Raw genomic sequence first — 25471 nt, 5'->3', positions numbered from 1 at the left:
CATTTGAAAAAGACGTCGCCAAGATTGCTTTTTAAAACCAATTTGTGAAGTTCAATTAATGAAATTTCACTAAAAATTGGTGTAAACATAAAGAAAATAGTTTTTAGAATTAGTTTTGTGACATAGAATTGGTTAAAAGGCATGATTTGATAGCAAAAATAGGCTAAATATGGCCAGCCCAGCGACTTTTGCAACATTTCATTCTTCGTGGAAAATTATGAAAATTATGTGGAAAATCGGTGATTTATGAATTGGAATAGAAAATTGGAGAGTTTTGGAAGCTCTTCTGGCTATTTATTTTTTGAATTCTCCGTGGAAAATCTTCTAAAAATTGCCTTGAAAAAGTGCTTACTTTGCTCGAAAAATGCACCCAATACGGTTCAGTTGTCAAATAGAAGATGGCGGACAGTGCCCTTTGGGACATTTCTCTTGATGTTTTCACGTCATTTTGCACGGAAGTAAGCAAATTCCCGTAGTTAATTCATCAAAAAATATTAAAGAAGTGGTCAGTGAAGTGATTTGTGGGAAAATTCTGTGAATTTTACTGTCTTTTCTTGTGTTTTTTTAGTGTGAAAACTGCCCTGGAAAATTGCCCTGCAGATCGTATTTGTCATCTGTTTTGGGGCTCTTGAGGGCTTTTTTAGACATCCTGATACTCTATCTTCTCGGGAAGAAGCCCTAGAAGTTCTAGGTAGCCTCCCAGAGAATCCGTGTACTGTTAGGAAGCCTTCCGGACACAGAAACTAATTCCATTATATGACCAGAAGTGTCATTGACTAGAAAGAAATTCCTTTTTGTCCTTCAAGAATTGTAAAAATTTCACATCTTTTGCACTGTAATTATTCTAGAATAGTTTCTTTTTCTTTGTAAAGGAAGAAGAGAATAAAAATGTTAGAAGAAAGATTAAAATTTTCCAATTTTCTATCAGTGTTCGTTAACCCATTGTCTTTTGGTCTCGAAAAAACCTGCAAATTTCACAAATTTATCACAATTATCATATTTTTTAACTTTATTAGCTCTCTCTCAACAAAGTTAGGCAAGAAGAATACCTAAAGAATAATCAAAATTCCTAAAAACATTAAAAAATAAATGCAACATCAGCCACTTTTTTTAGGGTGTCCAGATTTGAATGCAAAAATGACTTTTTCCTTTAGTAGTGGTTCCTCTGGTTAAGTACTTAATTGGGAGGATCACTGTGTAGCTTTTTGAATATTTTTTTCTTTTCTGTGTTTTCTGCTGCGGTGCATTTCTTTGTGTTTTCTCTCTCTCTCTCTCTCTCTTAGTCTCTTATTCTCTCTCTCTCTGTCGTGCTGGGTGAGTTAGGGAAGGGTTGGGGGATTGGGGCACCCTGCCCTAAGGAGAAGCATCTGAAAATTGTGACATTGAAAACGTTCAGCCGCACTTGGTCGCGGTCAGCGCTCTCCGATCGCGCGCGCGCCTTTTACTCTTGCCCTGCGCCATCGTCTTTGCATTTGTATTTGTGATTTGCACTCTTGCGGGGCCAAAGGGAATAAAATGAGAGCAAAAGAGAGAGAGAGAGAGAGATGGCATTTTTTGGCGGGAAAAAAGCCAACTCTCTTGAGAGCGCTCTCGAGAGAGTAAAGCGATGAGAAGGCATAGAGAGCGCAGAGAGCTATTCTCTCTCTCTCTCTGCGTTCATTTTATTTGCTCTCTTTTCTCCTTTTTTTACTCTCTTTCTCTCTCTTTCATTTTATATAAACTTTTTTTTTGTACACTTGCTACCATTGAAACAAAATGCGCGAGCTTTAAAAAAGCAGCAGCAGTCACTAACAGTCAGTCAGTTGATTCGCACATCTTCACTTGGACGGTTGAACATTTAATTGTCCTACGTGACTTTATTATTTTTTTTTTAACTTCTTAAAATTGAAAAATTAATTTGAATTTAATTTTTTAATTTTTTTTCCTCTTTCTTTTTCATTTTCTAACAAATTTTTTTAATTTAATATATTTTTTTTGTTGAATTTGTGAAAAAAGTGCCTTTTGGAGTGTTATAAAAAAAAAACATTCACAGTATGATAGTGATTTTGGTGGATTTTTGAGGTTAGGGCACCGATTACCCTTCGGTCCCGCATGGCCTACCCTTCTAAAAATTAGAAGAAGAAGAAGAAAGTGAAAGTGAAAAGACACAGACAAGAGTTAAAGTGCATTTTTGAGTGGTTTAGATAAATTCTAACCTAGAAAAAATTGCGCCAAAAACAAAAATTGGAGGAAAAAAAGTCATTTTGGATGTTTTTTTCTCATTTTTGGAATGGTGCATTGGGGTCCGTGGTTGAAAGATGTACTAATCCAATCTCTGACTGACCTCTCCTTCCCCCGTTCCTTCGTCCGTCCGGAATCTCCTAAGCCAGAGACAGACCCCTTAGTTGTAAGGTAAAACGTAAGGGAAAACTCGCAAGGATCTTCTCAAATTCAAATAAAAAAAAAAACGTTTTGTAACGAAGAAAGACACAAACAAAAAGGACAAGTAGAGATTGTAGGCCACGGACCCTTTGGTCGCCCATGCGCTGGACCCTCTTGCTAGCCCTGGTGGCTGTGGTGCATCCGGCGGCCGGTCAGACGGACAACACCATCCGCCGCCGGAGTGCCCTTCCGCCCGATGATGACTTCGATGAGGATTACAGCGATGAGGTCAGTCAGAGGCCACCGTGTAGCAGTTGTAGGGCACGTGAAGATCTCAAAATGGCCAGTTTGGAGTACATTAAGGCCTATGTACTGCACAATCTTGGCTTTGATCGTCCACCAAATCTTACCCATGTACCAAGGGTACCGGATTCCATTTATGCCAGTTTCTACAATGTCACAGCAGCCACAAGGCATGCCCTAGATCACGATGAGGATATGCTAGCTGATGCACCGGTAGCTGCATCAACTGAATATCAAAGTCATCCTGTTCCTGAGACACTCTACATTCTAGGCAGAGGTGAGTAGACAAAATATATCCGAAATATATCCAAAAATCACTTAGATCGAATCGAATAGAAACCGAAAAAAACACTTTGTTTGGTTGGTCCTCGATGAATACCTATACATCCGACTTCTAAATTTCAATACCTTTCCAAAAACCTTGACCTTCATTAATTAAAAATGGCGAATTTACCGGTGATTGGTTGGTCCTCGATGGAGACAGATGCAGCCGGATTTGAAATTTCAATACCTTTCCAAAAAGTCCAAATTTAAGCAAATCGGTTGAAAAATGAGCGCTCCAAAGTGGTTTACCTTTGTCCTTCAATAATTCAAAATGGCGAATTTCCCTGTCATTGGTATGTTCGGGAGAAATGTTCACCTGGACTACCTCTAAAACATATCCGAAAATTATTGAAAAAGCTTGGGCAGATTTTGAGAAAAACCAATAAAACACTTCTTTTAGGGAATTTAACTTATAGGAGATAATAAATTATTCAAAAATCGGTGCTTAACCGGTAGGTCCTTGATGGAGACCGATGCATCCGACTTCCAAATTTCAATACCTTTCGAAAAAGTCCAAATTTAAGCAAATCGGTTGAAAAATGGCCCCTCTAAAGTGGTTTACCTTTGGAGGGGTCATTACCTTTAATAATTCAAAATGGCGAATTATCCGGTCATTGGTATGTTTGGGAAAAATGTTCACCTGGACTACCTCAACAGCATATCTGAAAATCATTGAAAAAGCTTGGGCCGATTTTGAGAAAAACCGAAAAAAACACTTTTTTAGGAAAAATTAATTACAGGGGAAGTAAAATTATTCAAAAATCGGTACTTAGGGAAAAGGTTCGTAATTTTGAACAGTTTCTAAATTTGAACACTATAAATAAATATTTGTTCTTTTTGGAAGATTTTTTTAAATACAGTCAAGTGTGCCAATCCGGGCGCTTCGCTATGTGGATCATTTATTTGAGAAAAAGCAAAAAATAGGGTGTAGTATGTACTTTTGGCCACTTTAAGGTTTCATGTAAGGTAAAGTACCCTTTATTCGACCGGTTCCTCTATTCGACCGGTAGATTTATTTATTCAATTTAATTATATTTGCTATAATATTTTGTGTATGATCTAACATTAATAGGTCAATTATTCTTTAAACAATACGAATCAGTGACAAATTCATAGAAATTGATGAAATTCACCATAAAATATTCAAAAATTGACCCACCGGTCGAATAGAGGAACCCGGTCGAGTAAGGGTACTTTACCTTACTTGTAGTTTTTATAATTTTTATTTAAATAAAATGAAATTTTGTACAAAAAATACCTTAAAACCATTTCTTCCTATTAATCTAAGAGAATTCACAATTTTTATTTTTGGATATTTTAGTGAAAAATGAACTTTATGCAACTATGCATGATTCAGTACTTTTGACCACTTTGTAGACACTTATGGCCACTTGTTTCCAATAGAATTTTTAATAAAATAACAGAAGAAATAGTGTTCGAAAACTTTAACAAATACACAGTCTTTCCGTACAGAAGTAGATCTTGAAAAATTCGAAAATCTATTTGAAGATCCAAAAAAGAGACTTTCTTACTTCTTGATAATTCCGCAAGGTGGATGAGGTACATCCTGTTCGAATTTCGAAGTGCTCAAGTGTCAAAATGCGACGGTCTTCACATTTTTGTGAGGAAAAAAACAGAACAACGACGTTTACTGTTCTTGTCCTAGTATTTAATCACTCTATAATCACTGAGTAACTCTTTTGCGAGCTTTTTAGTGCGATATTTGATAAATTTTCCCCATGTTGTTCGAAAATTTAGTATGAAAATTCGAAATTGAATTTGAATTCTTCGAACATCAACGACATTTTGTGCAAATAGAGTTCCATTTACCTTTCATCCAAGACACTATTGGAGAATCAAAATCTACTTGTGATTAGGCTCAGTACAAGTCCTATTCTTATTTAACACCAATTTTATTTGATTATTTGAGTATTTTAAATGACTTCAAAATCAGTCAAATCGTCAGTTAAATCAGCATTTGTCGTAACTTCCTTTTGACAACTTTTCAGAAGACGAAATTTTCAGTTCAGCTTCATTTTTCTTAAAAATGAGCCCCGAATGCGATACTTTTGAGTCAAAATAATAAAAATGGCACTAATAAACTGTAAGTTAACTCGAGAAAATCTCTATAAAATTATTTAAAAGCTGAGATATTGAGATATAGCCGTAATATATAAAAGTTTCTTTTTCTTAAGTTCGTTTAATAAACAAAATTACGCTGATTCCAAATATGTATAGGGTAAGTTGCATAAATTGGAACAATTTCCAGATGCTCGAACTTTGATACAAGATTAAAGACATTATAAATACATTTTTCCCTGATGACATACATAAATTTGCTTCTTGATTCTTCTAGAATATTACCGTTTCATGGAAATTCTTGAAAAACAGTTTGAAAAGTTCTTAAATACAAGAAAAATACGTGAGTGCAAAACAATATAATTTGGACAGGGTGGGTACAAGTTGGACGTGGGAATTTTGACAATGCGTAGGGGAAGGTTGTGCAAGTTTAAAGATTTTTTACTAAATGCCATACAAACTGAATCAGTTATACCACTAGGGGTAAATCTTTTTCTTGGATATTTTAATTTTCTTGCTTTGCTCCTTTTCTTCTTTTATTTTGAGCCTTTCTTCCTGTTTCTGAAGTCTAATTCTTTTTTTTTCTTGCATAGCCTCTTCTTTTAGTTTTCTTTAATCATACGAATTGTCACAAAGCACTTCAAACATGAATTTAAAAACTCCATAGAATAATAATATTCAATTCAATTCAATTTATTTTCATCTCATTACGTCTTTTTACCCCCCCTTCCCATGCGTCCATCGCCGTCTTAGCGTTGATTCCAGTCTCCAGGACTAAACGATGGAAACGTCCTTTCACAGACTGTATGTTATTTGTTACAAAGTCATTGTTACAATTACATTGGGAATAGGCCAGACATAAGAGAGAGTAGTAAAACCACTTCCGAGCCAAAAGGCTGTTTGGAAAAGTGGGTGTTTTTTATACTAAAAAAAACTACAAAAAAAATTAACAAAAAAATATCAATAACTATTAACTAAAATAGCTAATCACCATAAAGCTGGGTCAAAAAAAGAGCCGGGAGTGAGGCACCACAAAAGTTCAAAAAGTCAAAAAAATTTCAAAAGTTCAGAAATCAGCACTTCACTAGAGAAACACCTCCTAATGCACATATCTAGAGTATAAAATGTCATTCAGAACTGGAACCCCACCATCTAGAAAATATCTAACTGCTTTTAAGTTCATTGGGTTCACTAATCTCCGGAGATTGTTGATAATGAGCGGCGCAAGGTAGTTGAAGAATCTCCTAAATGATTCAGAACGTGGTCTGGGCAACGTTAGCATACCAGCTCTTCTGGGATTACCTTCTCTCACAAAATATAGGTGGTCTCCACAATTCTTAAAGTAAAATGAGGACACTCTATATACAAACAGGCACTTGAACGGTAGAAGATTCCATAGTCTAAAAAGAGGACCCGAAGAGTGCCGCCTGTTGACAAACGACATAGTTCTGACTAAGGCTTTCTGAGAAACGGATATTGGGCGTAGATTGACATCAGCTGCACCACCCCAACACAGCAATCCATACCTCAATCTGGACTCTCCAATAGCACAGTAAAAAGCCCGTAACAGTTCAGGTGAGCAGGACGAACGCAGCCTGTAAAGTTGCCTGTTTAAACATTTGAGATCCTTACGCAGCATTGTCGTGTGTTCGCTCCACTTTAATTCGTTGTCCAGGAACATACCCAAATATTTATAATTTCGGACAAAATAAAGCTTTATGCACATTGGCGCACAACCAGCGCCGGAAATCCTCTCACAATTCCATGAATGAGCAATAACATGGTCACCATCTTCAGGACCTCTCCCTCCAAAGCTCATAGCTACCGATTTCTGACTCATAATCATTCTGTGGTAACACAGCCACCCACTTATGCGACTCAAATCAGACGCCATGTCGCCTCGAACCACAGAGCCACTAACTCCGCTATACACAAGAGCAATGTCATCCGCATAAGCAGTAACACTTCCAGCGAGATCCATGCAAAGCAGACTATTTATATAGATCAAAAACATTAAAGGGCCTAAAACGGATCCTTGAGGCACACCTGAGAGGCACTCAGCCGGGGTACTAATTCCATCCGGAAACACTCTGACCTGCTGGGACCTCCCACAAACATAAGATTCCAGCCATTTTAAAGGTACACCTCTAAAACCAGCCATCTCAAACTTTTCCAACAGTATCGCGTGATCCACAGTGTCAAACGCTTTGGTTAAATCGACGAATAAACTCGCTGTTTCCGCTGTGTGCTCATCATTGATTCCGTTCCAGAGAGCACCGGTAAACCTCAGCAAGGCATCCTCACAACCCCTTCGATACGACAATGTGCCAGCCTTTCAAATACTTTGGAAACTGAGGTTAAAAGAGAGATGGGCCTGTAGTTTGACATCGCCTCCCTATCACCCTTCTTGAAAAGTGGGAGCACCATAGCTTTCTTTAAATTCTCAGGAAAAATCCCAGAGCCAAAGGAGAGATTCACCAGATAAGTCAAAACATCCACAATGTTAAAAGCCACTCGCTTAAAAGAAGCAGCTGGAATACCATCAACGCCAGGAGCGCAGTTCTTGAGACCTTGTATCGTTTTAAGCACCAAATAATAGATACCTGTCCACCTTTGGGCGAAAGCATTACACCCGTTTCGTCAAGATTAAAGACGCGATCAGGAGGAAGTTCCAGAAGATCTTTGGATTTTAAATATTCATGAGTTTTCTCAAACCACTCAGTGGTAATACCAGCTCTTTGGGTTGTGTATGCTTCTGGTGTACGAAGTCTCAATTCTGGGTATCTGTTCAAAAAGCTCTTGAACCAAAGAGTATCCTGGCCTTCCATCGGTGAACTCGTTGACAATCTTGAACTTCTTACAAATAATTTGCACAGTGTTGAGGACTTTATCTTTTGTTATAGGATGCCACTTGTCACTGCATCCTAAAATCCATTCAACGATCTCATCTTCTATATCTTTTGGCAGCGTAGGAGGCCTTCCCCCAGAGCATTCTTCCGGACATTTCCCGGTCAGCTTATTAAAAAGTGTTGTTCTTGGCACCCCAAATAATACTGACACCTGACTTAGTGACTTTCCTTGACGAAAAGCTTCCTGTAATGTATTTATCTGAAATTGGGCGATAATTATAATCCCAGTCTCGTTGCCAAATTCAGGAAAAATTCAGCCAAATTCAGCGGAGCAATAAAACACGTGTGTTAGGTCTGGAATTTATTACAAGAGTGACATTTTCATTTTTCAACCCGACCGATCAACTCTTACAGCCTTTTCTCCTCACCCGTCTGACCTCATACACTACACTTCCAGTGCTTTGTTCACTTGGTCTTGAGTATAGGATTTGTACTTTTTCAATTGATTTGCCTTTTTACCCATCTGAAATAAAAAGAAAACCCCTGCAATACAATCGTATCTCCGGATGTCCAACTTGTCCCTTTTGCTCACGCTTCAAATAACCACTTTTTCTTCATACAGTTAGTAATTATATCAAATAAAACCATTACGTACCGTTAACTATCGAGATTAAACACTTTATTCCACTAAAATTTGCCAGAAATATTGAGAAATGTCAACAGAACCGAAAAACCAAAGTCACTCTTCTTGTGTGTTTTATTAGGAAAAAAATGGCCGATCGATGTATTTTTTCGACGGTGAAAAGTTACACTGTCAATTGAGGTGAGAATTTTATACGTTAAATCTTATTCATATGAATGGATTTTCACTTTATTTGCAGCACAAGGAACCAAATAATTAAACTATAACATAGAAAAAATATACTAATTAAAATTTAGTAGGGTGCATGCATTACATATGGCCACATTAAGAACATAATCTGCTTATAGCTGCTGACCTTTTTAATCAATTGAAGCAAAATTTTAACTGTAGGTTCTTTCATGTAGTTTCTTTCGATATATTCAAATGAATTTACAAAGAAAATCCGAAAACCGTCGGAAAATATGTGATTTCTCCGAGTATGTGAAATTCATAACTTGTGGCCTCTTTTACGAACTTATGGCCACTCGTGGAATAACTTATGGCCACAATTTTAAATGATATAAAACTGACTTAGTAATAAAATAATTTTAGTACAAAAGAAAAGTAAGGAATTTTAAGTAATATGATATTTTTTATTATTTATTTAAATGGTTTTTATAATAGTTTTTCAAAGCTTTTCGTCATAATTGACCACTGTACTATTAATAGTGATTCCCCTTTACGGTGACCGGTAATCCGGCTTTCGTGATTAGAAAAAAACATATTTGGCTGCATGAAGAGCCCACCTTACAATATCCTCATTTGTTTCCTTTCCTAGAGACACTGTGAAAGCCTCCGTGATGAAGTTTCTTCCGGAGACTTTATTGCAAAGTTTTACGTGAGGAATGTGGTACAACTGGAAGGACTGGAATAATCTGGTCGTGGTCAATTTATTCTCAATGTTTCTCAATTATCCTCGCATCCTCTGAGTTGGACTCTTAGGGCTCTTTTTTGTTGTTTTCTCTTATTTTTCATTGGTGTTGTTATCCTAAGAGAGGAAAAAGTTAGGTTATCTACAGCAAAATGCAAGTTCATGGGAAAAAATCAATGAGATCAGAGACAATATTCATTTGTAAGCAATTTTATATTACGATTTCAGCGCTTACCTTAAACTTTCATAGATATTTGCCAAAAAATTCTGATTCACTGAACCAAAACAATCCGATTGACAATTCTCCAAATCAAATTGCGATACATGTCGTGTGAGGGCAGCACGCGTTAAATGACGCGGCCACAAGTTAGTAATCTTATCAAATTCGTCATAACTTATGGCCTTGTCTTTATTAACCATTTATTGTTTCAAAAATCTTGAAAATCAAGTAAAGGTAGGAAATATATTTACTAAGGAAAGAAGTTTCGAAAAATACAACTAAATATTTGCATTTGAAGATATAGAATTTAGTCATTAAAAATTGTAAGATCGTTAATACATTTCTTAACGAATTGATGTATTTTTAATCATTAATGATTTTCGCAATATAAGTAATATTCTACCTGAATATAAAAGTAAATTAGTTCAAAAGTTTCGTTTAATGATAGCACATCAAATATTCCTAAATTTGTAGTTCCTCGAAATCAATTTATGAGAAAAAAATTGAAGATTTCTGTTAGGAGGCCACAAGTATAGACTGGCCATAAGTAATGCCGGCACCCTATTACATTTTTCCTGGAAATTACAAGTCACGTGAGCAAAAGAAGTTACGACAAATGCTGATTTACTAAAAATTTTGTATGGAAATTTGTCGTAACTTTCCCAAAAATGGAAGTTACGACAAATTCTGATTAATTTTTTTATTAATTAAGGGCACTTACGATAATTTTTGTTTAAAATAATTTTTATTGGGCTTATAAAAGTTTCTTTTTCACAAGTTCGTTTAATAAACAAAATTACGCTGATTCCAAATATGTATATATCTCAAAATCGCAAAAATGAAGTTACAATAAATTCTGATTTAACTGACGTAAATGTCACGATTCCCTGTAGCCGATCGGCCGCAAAGTTTCACAGTAACAGAAAATTCCCTGGAATTTGTCTTCTATTTTTCCGCGAGAGTTTCCGTGAAAATAAACGCTAATATTCCGCTTAGAATTCTGCGGAGTTATCAGCTTTTTTTCGCTTGGATTTCCTGGAAAAAAAGTCCGAGGAATTTTCTTGCGACATATCTGAGAGCATTCCCTGGAAATTGATTCAAAATTTCCTTTGAATATTCCGAGTATATTTTCTGATATCTTTCCGGCCAAGACTCCATGGAAGTAAACACGAAATTTCTGCAATTATTTTTCGCCCTAACGCTATAATTCTTGCGAGCTAAACATACTCAAATGAGCGATATGGTAGCAATATTTTCAATTCAAAAGTAGAACAACTGAGTGTTCGTCTGATAGATGAACACTCTTCAGGTTCTAAGCTGCCAATTGGCACTGATCGTCCATATTTGTTGATGTTTTTTTTCTGGAAATTCTCTACGAAAGTTCCACGAAATTTTTAATCATTTTTTGAAATTATTTTGAAGAAAAATATATTTAAAAATCCACTGGAAAAGTCGTGGAATTCCATAATATTAAACCACGGAAGCCTCTAAGGCCGTTGAATGGAAATTTCCACGGAGAATTTCTTAGAAATAAAGAGAATTTTTCCAAATTTTTAAAGGGCTAACTGCCGATTATACGTTAATAATCCATAGGAAAAGCCGTGGAAATATTCGTCAGAGAAAAGTCCATGGAAACTCGCGGACATTTCTTATTAGACGGTCCTATACAGAGTTCCGCAATTGTTCATGGAACACTAGAAAGAAATTTACCGTCAAATTCCATCTCGGAAGCTTACGTGGATTTTAAACGGTAAAATCCAGGGAATTCCACGTGGATTTTCAGCGGTAAAATCCAGGGAATTCCACCCGGATTTTTAGCGGTAAAATCCAGGGAATTCCACGTGGATTTTCAGCGGTAAAATCCAGGGAATTCCACGTGGATTTTTAGCGGTAAAATCCAGGGAATTCCACACGGATTTTTAGCGGTAAAATCCAGGGAATTCCACGTGGATTTTAAACGGTAAAATCCAGGGAATTCCACGTGGATTTTCAGCGGTAAAATCCAGGGAATTCCACGTGGATTTTTAGCGGTAAAATCCAGGGAATTCCACACGGATTTTTAGCGGTAAAATCCAGGGAATTCCACGTGGATTTTAAACGGTAAAATCCAGGGAATTCCACGTGGATTTTCAGCGGTAAAATCCAGGGAATTCCACGTGGATTTTTAGCGGTAAAATCCAGGGAATTCCACACGGATTTTTAGCGGTAAAATCCAGGGAATTCCACGTGGATTTTTAGCGGTAAAATCCAGGGAATTCCACGTGGATTTTTAGCGGTAAAATCCAGGGAATTCCACGTGGATTTTTAGCGGTAAAATCCAGGGAATTCCACGTGGATTTTCAGCGGTAAAATCCAGGGAATTCCACACGGATTTTCAGCGGTAAAATCCAGGGAATTCCACACGGATTTTTAGCGGTAAAATCAGCGGACATGGCAGAAAAGGCTGCTGGAAATCCAGTGAAATCGCTGCGGCCGTTGGCTATAGGGTTGTTTTTACTAAAATGAATGGCCAAAAGTACTGACACAGCTGAAAGAAGTAACCTCTTTTGGTCACATCCGATTTTCATTGAATTTGTTAGAAAATCTTATTAAGGATGATATCACAATAAAATTTAGTTATTTAAGAAATGAACTTTCAATGAATAACATCAAATATTTTCATCAAAAATATGAAATAATGCAAAACAATTTCTTTTAACATTTAACAAGTTTCTTAAGAATCCCATGCTTTTTTTTTAAGTGATTCTTTACCTTATCGAGAATATGATTTTCTGATTCGTTATATTAGAGGTCACGAAATAAGACCCATTTTCCTGTTCTAAATAAACTCATAAGGTAAAGTACCCTTTATTCGACTGGTAGATTAATTTATTCAATTTAATTATATTTGCTATAATATTTTGTGTATGATCTAACATTAATAGGTCAATTTATTCTTTAAATAATACGAATCAGTGACAAATTCATAGAAATTGATGAAATTCACCATCAAATATTCAAAAATTGACCCACCGGTCGAATAGAGGAACCCGGTCGAGTAAGGGTACTTTACCTTAATTGCCTTACAATGCAATTTTACTTTAGGTGACCGAAAGTGCTTACATGGCCAAAAGGACTGACTCTACCCTAGTATTTTTATCCATTGAAATAAGTGAGTGTAATCGACTCATTTCAATCTTGTGCCAGCTGGGTTCTTCAATAAAAAATTTTCTACTCAGTGATATTTTCGCTAATGATCAGTTAGTTGATTGATAATATTTATTGTTTTTTTTTCCTTGTGAAAAAAGTATTTTAAATCCAAAGATTTAATTAAAAGTGAATTAGCGAAAAGGTGACCCAATTAGGGCATGTTGACTTATTTCAGTATTATCATTATTTTACAAAATTTCTTTTATATTTTTGACAATTTTTTTTAATATTGCTTTTCTGAATGAAACACTGCCCAAGCAGCAATTTTTTCTTAAAATGGTCTTGTAGAATTCCCTAAGTGAGGCACTATAGAACTAAAAATCTTTTTATTTACTTATAACGCTCTTGGTTCCATCACTGAGATTACTATAAGTAAAGTGGCGAACTCTTAAGGATCTTAAGAGCTGCTATAGGAATTTCCATAGAAAATTTTCACTTTAAGTCTTTTAAAAGTGCACTAAAAGACTTGTCTAATACTTGGTTCTATAAGGCAGCTATTTTGCTTCTTGGGTGATTAATTCTATGGATTTAGAAGATGTAAAAAAGAATGTTATCAGTCCAAAAATAAGCGTTTAAGTAGCACTCTACGGAAAATGATCCAGTTACCCCACCTTACTATATACAGTGCCCGCTCTCTAATCCGGATCGGCGTAATCCAGTCGAGTTATCGACGGTTACATTTAAAATCATTTTGAGGTTATGTATGCACGAGTATTCAGCAATGAAAATGAATTATCCTGTGATAAACAAAACTTGTAGAACGTCTTACATCTAACCTTCGAAAAGCCAATAGAATCTGATTTGGTGTATTTTTTGTCTCTATGAACAATAGGGACAAAACTAGCTAAAAAAATTTAAGTAATTTTTCTGACGATACCAATGACTGATAATGTTCAGTCTAAAGAGAAATATTATGTTTGAGTATTGTAGTTACTTTTTCCAAAACGGTTTTGCTTTAAAAAAAAATTCGAAGTATAAAATATAATTAAAATTAATTTTCATTATAAATACCTGGAGACTTACAAAAAAATATCCTAGATGCCTTCAACCTTCTACTTTACAATTATGTACAGACATAAGAAAAAAAATAACTTTAGGTAGTAAGGAAAAATTATTTTCTTTATGGGACACCGGTGTTCCAATTGTCCTTAAAGGGTAAATAAAAGAAGTATAATAGCATAGAATTTATTAATTATGTCTTTTTTTTTAAATTCTTTAAAACTTAATAAGTACTTAATTTAAACTGTGTACCTTTTACTTTGTCATTTAAGCTGTTTTTATTTATTTATTTATTTTATTTTTTTTATTTATTTATAAAAGCTGGATTATTTGCAGTGGGATTGGATTTTTTTGAAATAATTCACAAAAATAAAATGCCTAGAGAATAATTTTGTCAATTCGCTGAGAAGTTTCTCATCTCAAATGGATTTGTGAGCCTTTGGGATTGGATTATTTCCAGTGGGATTGGATTTTTAAACCAGAAATCACAAGAATTGAGTAAATAGAAGCTTTTTCTCTTCAAATTTTCCTCTAAAACAACTTTGGGATTCATTGGGATTGGACTAATTGCAGTGGGATTGGGTTTCTTTTGGATGAAATATCCCAAGAATATATCAATCAGGCACTGTCTTTAAAATATTTTGTAGTAATTTGCACATAAACAGAAAGAAAGTGAAACAATGGGCAGTGCAGGATTTTTCTTAAAAACAAAAATCTGTACTAAAATGTCAAAAAAATAACAATGTAAATTTTAGTACATGCTAAATTCAATAATATCCCTTTTTCTTGGGATTGTACTAAAAAAAAGTAATTCTTCACAGAATATTTATTTATTTATTTTGACGTTTCATTATTTACATATTTTTATATATTTATTCAATAAATTCTTTTTATTTTAGTGTATTAACTGTTTTTTTTTAAACACAAAATGAATATAATTATATTAAAATATATCTCCCCCTTGGATTTCATACAAATACTTTTTTTTAAAATAAATTTGCATGGGTTAATAACAACATTATGCAGTGGGATTGGATCTCTAAAAGTGATTTTACAAAAATTCAACAGAAAAAATCAATCCCACTGGAAATAATCCAATCCCAATGAATCCCAAAGGTGTTTTGGAGGTGAAATTGAAGAGAAAAGCTTATATTTGTTCTGTACTTGTGATTTCTGGCTCAAAAATCCAATCCCACTGCAGTCAATCCAATCCCAAAGGCTCACAAAACCATTTCATATGAGAAAATATCGAGAAAATTGACAAAATTAGTCTCTAGGTATTGTATTTTTGCGAATTATTTCCAAAAAATCCAATCCCACTGCAAGTAATCCAATCCCAATGAATCCTAAAAGTGTTTTGGAGGAAAATTTGAAGAGAAAAAGCTTCTATTAATTCAATATTTGCAATTTCTGGCTCAAAAATCCAATCCCACTTAAATACTGTGAATCCCAAGAGCATTTTAGAGAAGAAACCCAAAAGAAAACCAATCCCAATGCAATAAACCCAATTACAAAGGTGTTTTAGAGGAAAAATTGAAGAGAAAGAGCCTCTATTTATTCAATTCTTGTGATTTCCGGTTTAAAAAACCAATCCCACTGCAAATACTCCAATCCCAAAGGCTCACAAAACCATTTGGGATGACAAATTTTCCATTAATTTGACAAATTTAATCTCTAGGCATTTTATTTTTGTGAATTAGTTTAAAGAAACCCAATCCCAATTTAATTAATCCAATCCCAGTGAATCCCAAAGGTAAAATACTGCAAATTCTGCATTGGGATTGCCTTTTTGCAACAAATTCTACAAAAACTTGACAGAGAAAACCAATCCCACTGGCAATATTCCAATCCCAAAGGCTTACAAAACCATTTCAGATAAGAACATTTTCAAAAAATTGACAAAATTAATCTCTATGCATTTTATTTTTGCGAATTATTTGAAAGAAACCCAATCCCAATGCAATCAATCCAATCCCAAAAGGATCTTAAATGCGAAAACACTTTGAAAGATCTACAAAAATTAAGTGAAATTGGATTTCTGCACCAAATAACTTTTTTGAACTTGACTTTCTTCAACTCAAATTCACAAAAATAAATCATTAGGAATTTTGAATGCCTTTTTTTTCAATAATAATAAATAAATGGGATTGATTGGGATTGAATTAACTGAAGTGGGATTGGTTTCTTTTACCGAAAATTGCCAAATTGTGTAATTTGAGAAATTGATTTGGGTTTCTAGATGATCTAGACTATATTTTTGAGGCAAAAAGGCTCAAGCAAAGAATATTTAGAGCCTCTCTTGATTTTTCCCTCGAAGAAAAAAAGCCTTTAGGATGCATTGGGATAGGATTAACTGAAGTTGGATTGGTTTATTGTGCTGAATTTTTGTGAGTTCTAATGGAAAAATCCAATCCCAATGCAGAATTTTCACAAAATAACAAAAATTTGGATCTTCTTTTAGTGGTTTTCCTAATAAAATTCCTTTGGGATTGACTGGGAATGGGTCTTTAGACAGAATTCACAAGAAAATTAATCTAAAAGAATTTACATTTCTTTTTCAATTTTGGAATTGAACGTATTGGGATTGGTTTTTTTTACCGAAAAATCCTACATTGTCGCATTTTACTCATTTTGCACCAAGATTCTGCTCTGGGATTGGACTTTTACGGCTATATATTCTAAGTTTTTTGGATTAACTTCAACTTTTGCCTCTAAAATCCTCTTGGGATTCATTGGGATTGAGTTAACTGATGTGGGATTGGTTTATTTTTTAATCTATAAATGGCACATTGTGTTATTTCACTGATTGACTGAATAAAGGTACCTTTTAAATGCTTTTGGGATTCATTTGAACGCTATGGGATTGGTTTTTCTTCGTATTCTTTCGTTTTAAATATTTTGAACATTCATTGGGATCTACTTGAAGGTTTGGGATGGTTCTTTTTTTTTTGTTTTTTTAAAGAATAATGAAACAGTCTCTCATTTGACTTAGTAATTGAGTATTTACTCTTCTCTAAAATGCTCTTGGGATTCACAGGGTTTAAGTGGGATTGGATTTTTGAGCCAGAAATTGCAAATATTGAATAAATAGAAGCTTTTTCTCTTCAAATTTTCCTTCAAAACACATTTGGGATTCATTGGGATTGGATTATTTGCAGTGGGATTGGATTTTTTTTTAAATAATTCACAAAAATAAAATGCATAGAGAATAATTTTGTCAATTTGCTGAGAAGTTTCTCATCTCAAATGGATTTGTGAGCCTTTGGGATTGGATTATTTCCAGTGGGATTGATTTTTTCTGTCAAATTTTTGTAGAATTTGCTGCAAAAATGCAATCCCAATGCAGAATTTGCAGTGTTTTACCTTTGGTATTCACTGGGATTGGATTTATTGCATTGGAATTGGTTTTCTTTAATATAATTCGTTAAAATAATATGCCTAGAGATTAATTTTGTCAATTTTCTGAAAAATTTCTCATCTGAAATGGTTTTCTGAGCCTCTGGGATTGGACTAATTGCAGTGGGATTGGGTTTCTTTTGGATGAAATATCCCAAGAATTGAATATAAAATAGAGGCCATTGACTCCATTAACTCTTTGAGTGTCACAGGATCCTGGAATCCATAGGAAGTCTTTGTTTTCTCTTTTTTTTTTTGGATAGAATTTACATAGATATCCCTTTTACATTGGGACTTTGGATTCCTAGCAAGTGCGTGCCCCACGACCGTAGCTAAAATCCAAGAAAAGTATGAGGGTACTGAGAAAGAACACACAGAAAAAAAAACAGCAACAAAGGAGGGAATATAGAATAATGTAAAACGAAAAAAAATAAAAAATAAAAATAAAAATAAAAAAAAAAACAGCAGAGACAAGAGACCAAAATAGCTACATGATATGCCCTCTCCAATTCTCCCAACATTTTGCGCGCACAGAGAATTGTTGCCTGGAAAATTTCTCGTCTCGCATTTCATCATTTGCCAATAATTCTCCTTTTAACACTTTTTCTTTTTACAGTGCACAGCAAAAGTGTCAAGTCAAAAAAGTGCCAGAAAAAAGAGCACCAGAGAAAAAAAAACAGAAGCAAAAAAAAATTAATTTAGTTATCATTTGCATTTGAAGTTAATCTTTAACCTTCTGTTTTTTTTATTTAAACTTTTCGGTCGAATTTTAATCAGTTCAGTTAATTGGGAGCAATGGTCACCTAAAATACTGCAAATTCTGCATTGGGATTGCTTTTTTGCAGCAAATTCTACAAAAATTTGACAGAAAAAATCAATCCCACTGGAAATAATCCAATCCCAATCAATCCCAAAGGTGTTTTGGAGGTGAAATTGAAGAGAAAAGCTTGTATTTGTTCTGTACTTGTGATTTCTGGTTTAAAAATCCAATCCCAATGCAATAAATCCAATCCCAAAGGCTCACAAAACCATTTCATATGAGAAAATATCGAGAAAATTGACAAAATTAGTCTCTAGGTATTGTATTTTTGCGAATTATTTCCAAAAAATCCAATCCCACTGCAAGTAATCCAATCCCAATGAATCTTAAAAGTGTTTTGGAGGAAAATTTGAAGAGAAAAGGCTTCTATTAATTCAATATTTGGAATTTCTGGCTCAAAAATCCAATCCCACTTAAATACTGTGAATCGCAAGAGTATTTTAGAGAAGAAACCCAAAAGAAAACCAATCCCAATGCAATAAACCCAATTACAAAGGTGTCTTAGAGGAAAAATTGAAGAGAAAGAGCCTCTATTTATTCAATTCTTGTGATTTCTGGCTCAAAAATCCAATCCCACTGCAGTCAATCCAATCCCACTGCAATTAATCCAATTCCAAAACCGTATTTCAGGTAAAATTGAAGAGAAACAGCCTCCATTGGTCAAATACTTGTGATTTATGGTTTAAAAATCCAATCCCACTGAAAATAAGTCAATCCCAAAGGCTCACAAAACCATTTCAGATGAGAAAATTTCCAGAAAATTGACAAAATTAATCTCTAGATATTTTATTCTTTCGAATTATTTGAAAGAACACCAATCCCAATGCAATTAATGCAATTCAAATGAATCCCAAAGGTAAAATACTACAAATTCTGCATTGGGATTGCGTTTTTGCAGCAATTATTTTACCTTTGGGATTCATTGGGATTGGATTAATTGCAGTGGGATTGGGTTTTCTTGAAATTATTCATAAAAATAGAGTCACTAGAAATGAAATTTGTCAACTTGATGAAAATTTTCCAATCTGAAATGGTTTTGTAAGGCTTTGGGATTGGATTAATTTCCGTGGGATTGGATTTTTAAGCCGGAAATCACAAGTATTTGATAAATAAAGGCTGTTTTTCTTCAATTTTTTCTCTAAGACACCTTTGGGATTGGGTTTATTGCTTGGGATTGGGTTTCTTTTGGGTTTCTTCCCTAAAATTCTTTTGGGATTCACAGGGTTTAAGTGGGATTGGATTTTTGAGCCATAAATTGCAAATATTGAATAAATAGAAGCTTTTTTTCTTAAAATTTTCCTCCAAAACACTTTTGGGATTCATTGGGATTGGATTATTCGCATTGGGATTGGTTTGTCTTGAAATAATTCACAAAAATAAAATGCCTGGAGATTAATTTTGTCAATTTTCTGAAAATTTTCTCATCCCAAATGGTTTTGTAAGCCTTTGGTATTGGATTATTTGCAGTGGGATTGGATTTTTGAACCTAAAACCACAAGAATTGAATAAATAGAGGCTCTTTCTCTTCATATTTTCATCCAAAACACCTTTGGGATTCATTGGGATTGGATTATTTATTGCGGATTTGGTTTTTTCTATTGTATTTTTGTAAAATCACTTCTAGAAATCCAATCCCACTGCAGAATTTCGTGGAAAATCCAATCCAAAAATCCAAAAAATACAAAATTGCAAAGAAAATGCCAATATCTCCTGGAAAAATCGTAGGATTTCTGTTGGATTTCCATTGGACAGAGTTAAGTTCCCAATTTAGACAATTTACCGCTCTATGGCGGTTTTTTTTTTGATCTTCTTCTTCTTCTACTTTTTTTTCTGTGGAATAGAAAAGAAAAGTGGGTGAGACGCCGACGTGTCTGGTGGAAATCGACAATTACTGACGCACTTGGCGAGGTCGGTGTGCACTTTTGGTGCGCAATAGAGCCTATTAATAGCCATAGACGTCTCGACGTCTGTCTGTGACGTCAAGATGCGTCGTCTATGATGGGTTTTTCAACAAAGGCAATAAAAAGGGAACAACATTTCTCGCAATTTTATGCCTTTCTTAAGAAAATCCTTTCCTATTTAAAAATTGTGGGAGCGCGCAAAATAATCGCAAATGAAGAAAACCGGCTGTAAATGTATTAGGCGTTGCATTGAAAAAGCAACAAAATTTTTGTATTTGAACAAAAAAAAATATAGAATAATTTTTATTAAAAAAAAAAAGCTCAAGAGATAAGATTAGTTGCTATCGCACGACTTTTGTCTCCTCCACCGTCATAAGCACGCTTCCATTTGGCATCCATGTGGACACGTCAACATTGGCGCATTGGGGAGCTCAAGCACACAAAAGCCAATATTAAACAACATACCAACAAACATAGAAGGCATCAAAAATTAAAAAAGAAAAAAAAAGAAACAAGGAACAGAGGAGCAGGAATAAATAAAATAAAATTAAAAATAAAGAACAAAAAACGAACAAAAATACCAAGAGAAAAAAAAACGCGCCAAGTTGTGCACAGAGAGAAAGAGAGAAAACAGAAAGATTGACAATGGCCAACATAGAGCATTTGAGAATAAATATTAATAAACAGTGTAGAGCAAAATCAGTTCACTACTTTTCTTGAGCATTTTATCAGAATTCTACATAAAATTTTGGCGGAAAAAATCAATCCCACTGGAAATAAGCCAATCCCACTGCGATTAATCCAATCCCAAAGGTGTTTTGGAGGAAAAATTGAAGAGAAAGAGTCTCTATTTATTCAATTCTTGTGATTTCTGGCTCAAAAATCCAATCCCACTGCAGTCAATCCAATCCCACTGCAATTAATCCAATTCCAAAACCGTATTTCAGGTAAAATTGAAGAGAAACAGCCTCCATTGGTCAAATACTTGTGATTTATGGTTTAAAAATCCAATCCCACTGAAAATAAGTCAATCCCAAAGGCTCACAATATCATTTCAGATGAGAAAATTTTCAGAAAATTGACAAAATTAATTTCCAGGCATTTTATTTTTGCGAATTATTTGAAAGAAACCCAATCCCAATGCAATCAATCCAATCCCAATGAATCCCAAAGGTAAAATACTGCAAATTCTGCATTGGGATTGCGTTTTTGCAGCAAATTCTACAAAAACTAGGCAGAAGAAAACCAATCCCACTGGAAATAATCCAATCCCAATGAATCCCAAAGGTGTTTTGGTGGAAAATTTTAAGAGAAAGAGCCTCTATTTATTCAATTCTTGTGATTTTTGTTTTAAAAAACCAATCCCACTGCAGTTAATCCAATCCCAATGAATTTCAAAAGCATTTTGAAGGTAAAATTGAAGAGAAAGAACCTCTATTTATCAAATACTTGTGGTTTCTGGTCTAAGAAACCAATCCCACTGCGATTTATCCAATCCCAAAAGTGTTTTAGAGGAAAAATTGAAGAGAAAGAGCCTCTATGTGTTCAATACTTGTAATTTCTGGTTTAAAAATCCAATCCCACTGGAAATAATCCAATCCCAAAGGCTCACAAAACCATTTGGGATGACAAATTTTCCATTAATTTGACAAATTTAATCTCTAGGCATTTTATTTTTGTGAATTAGTTTAAAGAAACCCAATCCCAATTTAATTAATCCAATTTCAATGAATCCCAAAGGTAAAATACTGCAAATTCTGCATTGGGATTGCGTTTTTGCAGCAAATTCTACAAAAACTAGGCAGAAGAAAACCAATCCCACTGGAAATAATCCAATCCCAATGAATCCCAAAGGTGTTTTTGAGGAAAATTTGAAGAAAAAAAGCTTCTATTTATTCAATTCTTGTGATTTCTGGTTCAGAAAACCAATCCCACTGCAGTTAGTCCAATCCCAATGAATTTCAAAAGCGTTTTGAAGGTAAAATTGAAGAGAAAGAACCTCTATTTATCAAATAATTGTGGTTTCTGGTCTAAGAAACCAATCCCACTGCAAATAATACAATCCCACTGCGATTTATCCAATCCCAAAAGTGTTTTAGAGGAAAAATTGAATAGAAAGAGCCTCTATGTATTCAATACTTGTATTTTCTGGTTTAAAAATCCAATCTCACTGGAAATAATCCAATCCCAAAGGCTCACAAAACCATTTCAGACGAGAAAATTTTTAGAAAATTGACAAAATTAGTCTCTTGGTATTTAATTTCTGTAAATTATTTCCAAAAAATCCAATCCCACTGCAAATAATCCAATCCCAATGAATCCCAAAGGTGTTTTGGAGGAAAATATGAAGAGAAAGAGCCTCTATTTATTCAATTTTTGTGATTTTTGGTTTATAAAACCAATCCCACTGCAGTTAATTTAATCCCAAAAGTGTTTTGAAGGAAAATTTGAAGAGAAAATGCTTTTATTTATTCAATATTTGCATTTTTTGGCACAAAAATCCAATCCCACTGCAGATAGTCCAATCCCAATGAGTCCCAAAAGCATTTTACTGTTAAAATTGATAAAAAATTTAAGCTCTACATGTAATATTTTTATTGATTAACATCTAAATATCCAATCCCACATTGATATTTGCAGTTAGCAGAATGCGTCATGGTCGTAGGCAACCAGATATTCTTCATTTTCACATCTCACCCATGACACACACCACAGTTCAGCGTGCCGTGCTACATGTTTACGTGCACGGTGAAGTATGGCTGAAGCGTCATGTTAATCACGATCTAACTAGTCTCCAACACCGTCCAAACATCACCGTGACCGCCCATCGGATTGTTCGGAGTCAAATTCAGCCATCGGATACACTTCATTCACGTGCAGAAGGTGCCACTGTGGTAAATCTAGATGCCGGATTGGGCTCAACAATCAGCATAGATGTCACACAACTTGTGATAGATTGGTACAACAATCCACAGACAAATTATGGGCTATTTTTGAAAATGCACGAACCATGGATGAGACAACTACTGTTACTTGATGATCCAGGAGGAAAAAATGTAAGAATTATGCTCAATATTGTTTTAATTCTTCTTATTAAGTTCATTAAAAACAAGAATTTGCCCAAAAAAGCCAATCCCAATGCACTCAATACAATCCCAATGGATCCCAAAGGTAAAATACTGCAAATTCTGCATTGGGATTGCTTTTTTGCAACAAATTCTACAAAAACTTGACAGAAAAAACCAATCCCACTGAAAATAATCCAATCCCAATGAATCCCAAAGGTGTTTTGGAAGTGAAATTGAAGAGAAAAGCTTGTATTTGTTTTGTACTTGTGATTTCTGGTTTAAAAATCCAATCCCAATGCAATAAATCCAATCCCAAAGGTGTTTTGGAGGAAAAATTGAAGAGAAAAAGCCTCTATTTATTTAATTCTTGTGATTTCTAGTTTAACAAACCAATCCCACTGCAAATAATCCAATCCCAAAGGCTAACAAAACCATTTCAGATAAGAACATTTTCAGGAAATTGACAAAATTAATCTCTATGCATTTTATTTTTGCGAATTATTTGAAAGAAACCCAATCCCAATTTAATTAATCCAATCCCAATGAATCCCAAAGGTAAAATACTGAAAATTTTGCATTGGGATTGCGTTTTTGCAATTTCCTGTGTTCCTGTGTGAAATGTTGTCAATTTCCTGAAAATTTGGAAAATTTTCTCATCTGAAATAGTTTTGTAAGCCTTTGGGATTGGATTATTTTCAGTGGGATTGGATTTTTGAACCAGAAATCACAAGTATTGAATAACTAGAGGCTCTTTCTTTTCAATCTCTGAAACACCTTTTGGGATTCATTGGGATTGGGTTTATTGCATTGGGATTGGGTTTCTTTTGGGTTTCTTCTCTAAAATGCTCTTGGGATTCACAGGGTTTATGTGGGATTGGATTTTCTGAGCCAGAAATTGCAAATATTGAATAAATAGAAGCTTTTTCTCTTCAAATTTTCCTCCAAAACACCTTTGGGATTCATTGGGATTTGATTTTTTGGAAATAATTCACAAAAATAAAATGCCTAGAGATTAATTTGGTCAATTTTATGAAAATTTTCTCGTCTGAAAGAGTTTTATAAGCCTTTGGGATTGGATTTATTGCAGTGGGATTGGATTGTTTTCAGTGGGATTGGATTTTTAAATCAGAAATCACAAGTATTGAACACATAGAGGCTCTTTCTCTTCAATTTCACCTTCAAAACACCTTTGGGATTCATTGGGATTGGATAATTTTCAGTGGGATTGGTTTTTTCTGTCAAGTTTTTGTAGAATTTGCCGCAAAAACGCAATCCCAATGCAGAATTTGCAGTATTTTACCTTTGGGATTCATTGGGATTGCATTATTTCCAGTGTGATTGGTTTTTTTCTGTTTTATTTTAGAGAAATAACTTCTAAGAATCCAATCCCACTGCAGAATTTCAAGGAGAATCCAATCCGAGAGATATTAAATGCGTTTTTTGTGTTTTTTGTTCTTCTTCAAAATGAAGGTACCCTACATTGAAATAGTGACAAAGGATCGTCGACATCGTCGCCCGAAACGTTCAACGAGTCTGACATGTCGTGAGAATGAGAATGAAACCCGATGCTGTCGATATCCCTTGGTTGTGGACTTTGATAAATTCGGCTGGGACTGGGTGATAGCACCAAAGCAGTACGATGCCAATTACTGCTCTGGCGAATGCTCAATTAACTTTTTAACACGATATGGACATACGCATGTGATGCAATTGGCTAGTTCAGCTCAAGCATGTTGTTCACCGAGAAAGATGGCACCACTGACACTTCTCTACTTCAATCCACAAGAACAAATAGTCCATACAACACTCCAAAATATGATTGTACAGATGTGTAGTTGTTCCTGAGTTACTTAAGCGAAAGAGAAAAAAGAAAAAAAAAACAAATTTATAAAAAAAAATGAGCTAGCGCGATCTCCATCGAATCGAAGACACCCTCCTTTTTTTTCACCATTAGCAAAGACACACTCCTTCCTCAAAAACTTCCCAAAAAATACCTTCTTTTCCCACAAAAACCACAAAAAAAAACCCATCGTAACCTACTTTTTTTCGTCACTAGTGCAACGAAATCGTAGATTTTGTTTATTATTATTAATTATTATTTTATAAAAAAAAAACAAACTTTTAATTATAGATTCATTTAGTGTTTAAAAAACCTTCAAATAAGCATTTTTAGTAAGGACACATTTCCCAAAAAAATGTTTTTGGGATTAAAATTAATTTAAAAGTCGAATAAAAAAAAAAGAGAAAAAAAAGATGGAAAGATCAACCTTGGACACATCGAAATTTAGGCAAAATTATTAATAATTATATATATATATATATTTTTCCTAAGGTAAATGTACGACGGTTTAGTACTAAAAACTAGTCAAATGGAGGATAAAACAAAATGTGTTGAAATTTAGAGAGAGA

General features: G+C 34.4%; 1 protein-coding gene across 2 annotated transcripts; it reads left to right on the top strand.

Annotated features, from left to right (window-relative positions):
* Positions 1-1708: 1708 nt before the first annotated feature.
* LOC129808747 (growth/differentiation factor 8) lies at positions 1709-25471 on the top strand. Of its 2 annotated transcripts, XM_055858575.1 has the most exons (4): positions 1709-1828; positions 1996-2941; positions 22635-23050; positions 24533-25471. In XM_055858575.1, the coding sequence occupies exons 2-4, from the start codon at positions 2521-2523 to the stop codon at positions 24905-24907; spliced, it is 1212 nt and encodes a 403-aa protein (XP_055714550.1). In that variant the 5' UTR covers positions 1709-1828; positions 1996-2520; the 3' UTR covers positions 24908-25471. The 2 variants fall into 2 exon arrangements, with proteins under 2 accessions (XP_055714550.1, XP_055714549.1); XM_055858574.1 differs by having other exon boundaries at positions 1709-2941.

Source organism: Phlebotomus papatasi, chromosome 5 (assembly GCF_024763615.1).
Source record: "Phlebotomus papatasi isolate M1 chromosome 5, Ppap_2.1, whole genome shotgun sequence".
NCBI lineage: Eukaryota > Metazoa > Arthropoda > Insecta > Diptera > Psychodidae > Phlebotomus > Phlebotomus papatasi.
Note: the sequence above shows the minus strand (reverse complement) of the source record. Positions and strands in the feature narration are given on the sequence as shown.

Coding starts and splice junctions, on each gene's coding strand:
- LOC129808747 (XM_055858575.1), top strand. CDS start 2,521: ATGCGCTGGACCCTCTTGCTAGCCCTGGTGGCTGTGGTGCATCCGGCG. Junction 2,942..22,634: donor ACTCTACATTCTAGGCAGAG/GTGAGTAGACAA, acceptor TGATATTTGCAG/TTAGCAGAATGCGTCATGGT. Junction 23,051..24,532: donor ATGATCCAGGAGGAAAAAAT/GTAAGAATTATG, acceptor TTCAAAATGAAG/GTACCCTACATTGAAATAGT.